Consider the following 10,982-nt stretch of genomic DNA (forward strand, 5'->3'; position numbering starts at 1 on the left):
TATCGACTTCAACATCGACAAGTACGATATCGACTTTAACTTCGACAAGTACGATATCGACTTCAACATCGACAAGTATGATATTGACTTCAACATCGACAAGTACGACATCGACTTCAACGAAGACAAGTACAACATCGACAAGTACAACATCGACTTCAACAACGATAAGTACAACATCGACTTCAACACTGACAAGTACAACATCGACTTCAACATCAACTTCAACATCGACTAGTACGACATCGACTTCAACATCGACAAGTACAACATCGACTTCAACAATGACAAGTACAACATCGACTTCAACACCGACAAGTACAACATCGACTTCAACACCGACAAGTACAACATCGACTTTAACACCGACAAGTACAACATCGACTTCATCAACGACAAGTACAACATCGACTTTAACAACGAGAAGTACAACATCGTTAAGTATGACATCGATTTCAACATCGACAAGTGCAACATCGACTAGTACGACATCGACTTCAACATTGACAAGTACAACATCGACTTCAACACCGACTAGTACGACATCGACTTCAACAACGACAAGTTCAACATCGACTAGTACGACATCGACTTCAATATCGACAAGTACAACATCGACTAGTACGATATCGAATTCAACATCGACAAGCTCAACATCGACTTCAACAACGACAAGTACAACATCGACTTTAACACCGACAAGTACAACATCGACTTCAACAACGACAAGTACAACATCGACTTCAACATCGACAAGTACAACATCGACTAGTACGATATCGACTTCAACATCGACATATACAACATCGACTTCAACAACGACAAGTACATCATCGACTTCAACACCGACAAGTACAACATCGACTTCAACACCGACAAGTACAATATCGACTTCAACACCAACAAGTACAACATCGACTTCAACAACGACAAGTACAATATCGACTTCAACACCGACACGTACAACATCGACTTCAACACTGACAAGTACAACATCGACTTCAACACCGACAAGTACAACATCGACTTCAACATCGACTAGTACGACATCGACTTCAATATCAACAAGTATAACAACGACAAGTACTATATCGAGTTCAACCACGACAAGTACGATATCGACTTCAACAACGACAAGTACAACAACGACAAGTGCGACATCGACTTCAACAACAACAAGTACGACATCGACTTCAACAACGAGACGTACGACATCGACTTCAACATCGACAAGTACAACATCGACTACTACGAAATTGACTTCAACCTCGACAAGTAGAACATCGACTAGTACGACATCGACTTCAACATCGACAAATACAACAACGACAAGTATGATATCGACTTCAACAACGACAAATACTACATCGACTTCAACATCGACAAGTACAACATCAACTTCAACAACAACAAGTACAACATCGACTTCAACACCAACAAGTACAACATCGACTTCAACACTGACAAGTACAACATCGACTTCAAAATCGACTAGTACAACATCGACTTCAAAATCGACTAGTACAACATCGACTTCAACAACGACAAGTAAAACATCAACAAGTATGACATCGACTTCAACATCGACAAGTATGACATCGACTTCAACATCGACAAGTACGACATCGACTTCAACATCGACAAGTACAACATCGACTAGTACGACATCGACTTCAACACCGACAAGTACAACATCGACTTCAATATCGACTAGTACGACATCGACTTCAACAACGACAATTACAACATCGACTAGTACGACATCGACTTCAATATTGATAAGTGCAACATCGACTAGTACAATTTCGACTTCAACATCGACAAGCACAACATCGACTTCAACAACGACAAGTACAACATCGACTTCAACACCGACAAGTACAACATCGATTTCAACATCGACAAGTACAACATCGACTAGTACGAAATCGACTTCAACATCGACAAGTACAACATCGACAAGTACAACATCGACTTCAACAACGAAAAGTACAACATCGACTTCAACCCCGACAAGTACAACATCGACTTCAACACCGACAAGTACAACATCGACTTCAACACCGACAAGTACAACATCGACTTCAACACCGATAAGTACAACATCGACTTCAACATCAAGTACGACATCGACTTCAAGTTCGACAATTATAACAACGACAAGTACGATATCGACTTCAACAACGAGAAGTACAACATCGACTTCAACACCGACAAGTAAAACATCGAAAAGTACAAAATCGACTAGTACGACATCGACTTCAACACCGACAAGTACAACATTGACTAGTACGACATCGACTTCAACATCGACTAGTACGACATCGACTTCAACACCGACTTCAACAATGACAAGTACAACATCGACTTCAACACCGACAAGTACAACATCGAGTTCAACATCGACTAGTACGACATCGACTTCAACATCGACAAGTACAACATCGACTAATACGACATCGACTTCAACTTCGACAAGTACAACAACGACAAGTACGATATTGACTTCAACAACGACAAGTACAACATTGACTTCAACAACGACAAGTGCAACAACAACTAGTACAACATCGACTTCAACAACGACAAGTACGATATCGACTTCAACACCGACAAGAACAACATCGACTTCAACATCGAGTAGTACGACATCGACTTCAACATCGACAAGTACAACATCGACTAGTACGACATCGACTTCAACTTCGATAAGTATAACAACGACAAGTACGATATCGACTTCAACAACGAGAAGTACAACATCGACTTCAACAACGACATGTACAAGAACGACTAGTACAACATCGACTTCAACAACGACAAGTACAAGAACGACTAGTACAACATCGACTTCAACAACGAAAAGTACTACATCGACAAGTACAACAACGACAAGTACGACATCGACTTCAACAACGACTATTACGACATCGACTTCAACATCGACAAGTACAATATCTACTAGTACGGCATTGACTTCAACATCGAAAAATACAACAACGACAAGTACGATATCGACTTCAAGAATGACAAGTACAACATTGACTAGTACGACATCCACTTCAACAACGACAACTACGATATCGACTTCAACAACAACAAGTACGATATCGACTTCAACCACGACAAGTACGATATCGACTTCAACAACGACAAGTACGACATCGACTTCATCAACGACAAGTACGACATCGACTTCAACAACGACAAGTACGACATCGACTTCAACAACGACAAGTACAACATCGACTAGTACGACATCGACTTCAACATCGACAAGTATAACATCGACTAGTACGACATCGACTTCAACATCGACAAGTACAACATCGACTAGTACGACATCGACCTCAACATCGACAAGTATGATATCGTCTTCAACAACGACAAGTACAACATCGACTAGTACGACATCGACTTCAATATCGACAAGTACGATATCGACTTCAACATTGACAAGTACGATATCGAATTTAACATCGACAAGTACGATATCGACTTCAATATCGACAAGTACGATATCGACTTCAACATCGACAAGTACGACATCGACTTCAACAACGACAAGTACGACATCGACTTCAACAACGACAAGTACGACATTGATTTCAACAACGACAAGTACGATATCGACTTCAACAACGACAAGTACGACATCAACTTCAACAACGACAAGTACAACATCGACTAGTACGACAACGACAAGTACGACAACGACAAGTACGATATCGACTTCAAGAATGACAAGTACAACATCGACTAGTACGACATCGACTTCAACAACGACAACTACGATATCGACTTCAACAGCGACAAGAACGATATCGACTTCAACCACGACAAGTACGATATCGACTTCAACAACGACAAGTACAACAACGACCTGTACGTCATCGTCTTCAACATCGACAAGTACAACATCGACTAGTACGACAGCGACTTCAACAACGACAAGTACAACATCGACTTCAACAACGACAAGTACAACATCGACTAGGACGATATCGACTTCAACATCGACAAGTACAACATCGACTTCAACAACGACAAGTAAAACATCGACTTCAACACCGACAAGTACAACATCGACTTCAACACCGACAAGTACAACATCGACTTCAACAACGACAAGTACGACATCGTCTTCAACAACGACAAGTACGACATCGACGTCAACAACGACAAGAATGATATCGACTTCAACAACGACAAGTACGACATCGACATCAAAAACGACAAGTACAACATCGACTAGTACGACATCGACTTCAACACCGACTGTTACGACATCGACTTCAACAACGACAAGTACAACATCGACTTCAACAACGACAAGTACGACATCGACTTCAACAACGACAAGTACAACATCGACTTCAACAACGACAAGTACGACATCGACAAGTACAACAACGACAAGTATGACATCGATTTCAACAACGATAAGTACAACATCGACTTCAACAACGACAAGTGCGACATCGACTTCAACATCGACAAGTACAACATCGACTTCAACAACGACAAGTACGACATCGACTTCAACAACGACAAGTACGATATCGACTTCAACAACGACAAGTACGACATCGACTTCAACAATGACAAGTTCGACATCGACTTCAACAACGAGAAGTACGATATCGACTTCAACACCGACAAGTACAACATCGACTAGTACGACATCGACTTCAACACCGACTAGTACGACATCGACTTCAACATCGACAAGTACAATATCTACTAGTACGACATCGACTTCAACATCGACAAGTACAACAACGACAAGTACGATATCGACTTCAAGAATGACAAGTACAACATCGACTAGTTCGACATCGACTTCAACAACGACAACTACGATATTGACTTCAACAACGACAAGTACGATATCGACTTCAACCACGACAAGTACGATATCGACTTCAACAACAACAAGTACAACAACGACAAGTACGTCATCGACTTCAACTACGACAAGTACGACATCGACTTCAACAACGACAAGTACGACATTGACTTCAACATCGACAAATACAACATCGACTACTACGACATTGACTTCAACAACGACAAGTACGATATTGACTTCAACAACGACAAGTACGATATCAACTTTAACAACGACAAGTACAACATCGACTAGTACGACAGCGACTTCATTATCGACAAGTACGATATCGACTTCAACATCGACAAGTACAACATCGACTAGTACGACAAGTACAACATCGACTAGTACGACATCGACTTTAATATCGACAAGTACAACATCGACTAGTACGATATCGACTTCAACATCGACAAGCACAACATCGACTTCAACACCGACAAGTACAACATCGACTTCAACAAAGACAAGTACAACATCGACTTCAACAAAGACAAGTAGAACATCGACTTCAACATCGACAAGTACAACATCAACTTTAACAACGACAAGTATGACATCGACTTCAACAACGACAAGTACGACATCGACAAGTACAACAATGACAAGTACGACATCAACTTCAACAACGACTAGTACGACATCGACTTCAACATCGACAAGTACAACATTGACTACTACGACATCGACTTCAACACCGACAAGTACAACATCGACTTCAAAATCGACTAGTACAACATCGACTTCAACAACGACAAGTACAACATCGACAAGTATGGCATCGACTTCAACATCGAGAAGTACAACATTGACTAGTACGACATCAACTTCAACACCGACAAGTACAACATCGACTTCAACTTCGACTAGTACGACATCGACTTCAACAACGACAAGCACAACATCGACTAGTACTACATCGACTTCAAAATCGAGAAGGACAACATCGACTAGTACGATATCGACTTCAACAACAACAAGTAAAACATCGACTTCAACACCGACAAGTACAACATCGACTTTAACAACGAGAAGTACAACAACAACTTCAACATCGACAAGTACAACATCGACTAGTACGATATCGACTTCAACATCGACAAGTACAACATCGACTAGTACGATATCGACTTCAACAACGACAAGTACAACATCGACTTCAACACTGACAAGTCCAACATCGACTTCAACAGCAACAAGTACAACATCGACTTCAACACCGACAAGTACAACATCGACTTCAACACCGACAAGTACAACATCGACTTCAACACCAACAAGTACAACATCGACTTCAACATCGACTAGTACGACATCGACTTCAACATCGACAAGTACAACATCGACTAGTACGACATCAACTTCAACAACGACACGTACAACATCGACTAGTACGATATCGACTTCAACATCGACAAGTACAATATCAACTTCAACACCGACAAGTACAACATCGACTTCAACACCGACAACTACAACATCGACTTCAACACCGACAAGTACAACATCGACTTCAACACCGACAAGTACAACATCGACTTCAACATCGACTAGTACGACATCGACTTCAACATCGACTAGTACGACATCGACTTCAACATCGACAAGTATAACAACGACAAGTACGATATCGACTTCAACAACGACAAGTACAACATCGACTTCAACAACGACAAGTACAACAACGACTAGTACAACATCGACTTCAGTAACGACAAGTACGACATCGACTTCAACAACGACAAGTACGACATCGACTTCAACATCGACAAGTACAACATCGACTAGTACGACATCGACTTCAACACCGACAAGTACAACATCGACTAGTACGACATCGACTTCAACAACGACAAGTACAACAACGACAAGTACAACATCGACCTCAAGAACGACAAGTACGACATCGACTTCAACAACGATAAGTACGACATCGACTTCAACAATGAAAAGTACGACATCGACTTCAACAACGACAAGTACGACATCGACTTCAACAACGACAAGTACGATATCGACTTCAACAACGACAAGTACGACATCGACTTCAACAACAACAAGTACGACATCGTTTTCAACAACGACAAGTACGACATCGATGTCAACAACGACAAGTACGATATTGACTTCAACAATGACAAGTACGACATCGACTTCAACAACGACACGTACAACATCGACTAGTACGATATCGACTTCAACATCGACAAGTACAACATCGACTTCAACAACGACAAGTACAACATCGACTTCAACACCGACAAGTACAACATCGACTTCAACACCGACAAGTACAACATCGACTTCAACACCGACAAGTACAACATCGACTTCAACACCGACAAGTACAACAACGACTTCAACATCGAAAAGTACAACATCGACTAGTACGATATCGACTTCAACATCGACAAGTACAACATCGACTTCAACAACGACAAGTACAACATTGACTTCAACACCGAGAAGTACAACATCGACTTCAACACCAACAAGTACAACATCGACTTCAACACCGACAAGTACAACATCGACTTCAACACCGACAAGTACAACATCGACTTCAACACCGATAAGTACAACATCGACTAGTACGACATCGACTTCAACACTGACAAGTACAACATCGACTAGTACGACATCGACTTCAACAACGACAAGTACAACATCGACTAGTACGATATCGACTACAACATCGACAAGTACAACATCGACTTCAACAACGACAAGTACAACATCGACTTCAACACCGACAAGTACAACATCAACTTCAACACCGACAAGTACAACATCGACTTCAACACCGACAAGTACAATATCGACTTCAACACCGACAAGTACAACATCGACTTCAACACCGACAAGCACAACATCGACTTCAACATTGACTAGTACGACATCGACTTCAACATCGACAAGTACAACATCGACTAGTACGACATCGACTTCAACTTCGACAAGTATAACAACGACAAGTACGATATCGACTTCATCAACGACAAGTACAACATCGACTACAACAACGACAAGTACAACAACGACTAGTACAACGTCGACTTCAACAACGACAAGTACGACATCGACTTCAACAACGACAAGTTCGACATCGACAAGTACAATAAAGACAAGTACGACATCGACTTCAACAACGACTAGTACGACATCGCCTTCAACATCGACAAGTACAACATTGACTTCAACAACGACAAGCACGATATCGACTTCAACAACGACAAGTACGACATCGACTTCAACAACGACAAGTACAACATCGACTAGTATGACATCGACTTCAACACCGACTAGTACGACATCGACTTCAACATCGACAAGTACAATATCTACTAGTACGACATCGACTTCAACATCGACAAGTACAACAACGACAAGTACGATATCGACTTCAAAAATGACAAGTACAACATCGACTAGTACGACATTGACTTCAACAATGGCAACTACGATATCGACTTCAACAACGACAAGTACGATATCGACTTCAACCACGACAAGTACGATATCGACTTCAACAACGACAAGTACAACAACGACAAGTACGTCATCATCTTCAACTACGACAAGTACGACATTGACTTCAACATCGACAAGTACAACTTCGACTACTACGACATTGACTTCAACAACGACAAGTACGACATCGACTTCAACAATGACAAGTACGATATTGACTTCAACAACGACAAGTACGATATCGACTTCAACAACGACAAGTACAACATCGACTAGTACAACAGCGACTTCATTATCGACAAGTACGATATCGACTTCAACATCGACAAGTACGATATCGACTTCAACATCGACAAGTACAACATTGACTTCAACATCGACTAGTACGATATCGACTTCAACAACGACAAGTACAACATCGACTAGTACGACATCGACTTTAATATCGACAAGTACAACATCGACTAGTACGACAGTGACTTCATTATCGACAAGTACGATATCGACTTCAACATCGACAAGTACGATATCGACTTCAACAACGACAAGTACAACATTGACTTCAACACCGACAAGTAGAACATCGACTTCAACAAAGACAAGTACAACATCGACTTCAACATCGACAAGTACAACATCGACTAGTACGACATCGACTTCAACACCGACAAGTACAACATCGACTTCAAAATCGACTAGTACAACATCGACTTCAACAATGACAAGTACAACATCGACAAGTATGACATCGACTTCAACATCGACAAGTACAACATCGACTAGTACGACATCGACTTCAACACCAACAAGTACAACATCGACTTCAACTTCGACTAGTACGACATCGACTTCAATATCGACAAGTACAACATCGACTAGTACGATATCGACATCAACATCGACTTCAACACCGAGAAGTACAACATCGACTTCAACAACGAGAAGTACAACAACGACTTCAACATCGACAAGTACAACATTGACTAGTACGATATCGACTTCAACAATGACAAGTACAACATCGACTTCAACAATGACAAGTACAACAACGACAAGTACGAAATCGACTTGTACAGCGACAAGTACGACATCGACTTCAACAACGACAAGTACGACATCGACTTCAACAGCGACAAGTATAACATCGACTAGTACGACATTGACTTCAACAACGACAAGTACAACATCGACTTCAACAATGACAAGTACAACAACGACTAGTACGAAATCGATTTCTACAACGACAAGAACAACATCGACAAGTACGACATCGACTTCAACAACGACAAGTACGATATCGACTTCAACAACGACAAGTACGATATCGTCTTCAACAACGACAAGTACAACAACGACTAGTACGATATCGACTTCTACAACGACAAGTACAACATCGACAAGTACGACATCGACTTCAACAATGACAAGTATGATATCGACTTCAACAACGACAAGTACGATATCGTCTTCAACAACGACAAGTACAACATCGACTTCAACGACGATAAGTACAACATCGACTAGTACAACATCGACTTCAACAACGACAAGTACAACATCGACTAGTACGACATCGACTTCAACATCGACAAGTACAACAACGACAAGTACGATATCGACTTCAACAACGACAAGTACAACATCGACTTCAACATCGATAAGTACGATATCGACTTCAACATCGACAAGTACAACATTGACTTCAACATCGACTAGTACGATATCGACTTCAACAACGACAAGTACAACATCGACTAGTACGACATCGACTTTAATATCGACAAGTACAACATCGACTAGTACGACAGCGACTTCATTATCGACAAGTACGATATCGACTTCAACATCGACAAGTACGATATCGACTTCAACAACGACAAGTACAACATTGACTTCAACACCGACAAGTAGAACATCGACTTCAACAAAGACAAGTACAACATCGACTTCAACATCGACAAGTACAACATCGACTAGTACGACATCGACTTCAACACCGACAAGTACAACATCGACTTCAAAATCGACAAGTACAACATCGACTTCAACAATGACAAGTACAACATCGACAAGTATGACATCGACTTCAACATCGACAAGTACAACATCGACTAGTACGACAACGACTTCAACACCAACAAGTACAACATCGACTTCAACTTCGACTAGTACGACATCGAATTCAACAACGACAAGTACAACATCGACTAGTACGACATCGACTTCAATATCGTCAAGTACAACATCGACTTCAACAACGAGAAGTACAACAACGACTTCAACATCGACAAGTACAACATCGACTAGTACTATATCGACTTCAACAACGACAAGTACGACATTGGCTTCAACAATGACAAGTACGACATCAACAAGTACAACAACGACAAGTACGACATCGACTTCAACAACAACTAGTACGACATCGACTTCAACATCGACAAGTACAACATCGACTAGTACGACATCGACTTCAACACCGACAAGTACAACATCGACTAGTACGACATCGACTTCAACATCGACAAGTAGAACATCGACTTCAACAACGACAAGTACAACAATGACAAATACAACATCGACCTCAACAACGACAAGTACGACATTGACTTCAACAACG

At 41.0% G+C, this 10,982-nt stretch overlaps 1 protein-coding gene across 1 annotated transcript; it reads left to right on the forward strand.

Annotated features, from left to right (window-relative positions):
- Window positions 1–443: 443 nt before the first annotated feature.
- On the forward strand, window positions 444–8,638 carry LOC138373707 (TBC1 domain family member 5 homolog A-like). Its single transcript, XM_069340065.1, has 6 exons — window positions 444–470; window positions 1,043–1,275; window positions 3,811–3,895; window positions 4,832–5,130; window positions 5,358–5,415; window positions 8,324–8,638. The coding sequence occupies exons 1-6, from the start codon at window positions 444–446 to the stop codon at window positions 8,636–8,638; spliced, it is 1,017 nt and encodes a 338-aa protein (XP_069196166.1).
- The last annotated feature ends 2,344 nt before the right edge of the window (window positions 8,639–10,982 follow it).

This window comes from Procambarus clarkii, chromosome 43 (assembly GCF_040958095.1).
Source record: "Procambarus clarkii isolate CNS0578487 chromosome 43, FALCON_Pclarkii_2.0, whole genome shotgun sequence".
NCBI classification, from domain to species: domain Eukaryota; kingdom Metazoa; phylum Arthropoda; class Malacostraca; order Decapoda; family Cambaridae; genus Procambarus; species Procambarus clarkii.

Bases quoted from the DNA above. Each gene is read 5' to 3' on its own strand.
- LOC138373707 (XM_069340065.1), top strand. From the start codon at position 444: ATGACATCGATTTCAACATCGACAAGT. The intron at 1,276-3,810 runs GTAGAACATCGA...CGACTTCAACAG, and splicing joins ATTGACTTCAACCTCGACAA to CGACAAGAACGATATCGACT. The intron at 3,896-4,831 runs GTCTTCAACATC...AACATCGACTAG, and splicing joins ACAACGACCTGTACGTCATC to TTCGACATCGACTTCAACAA.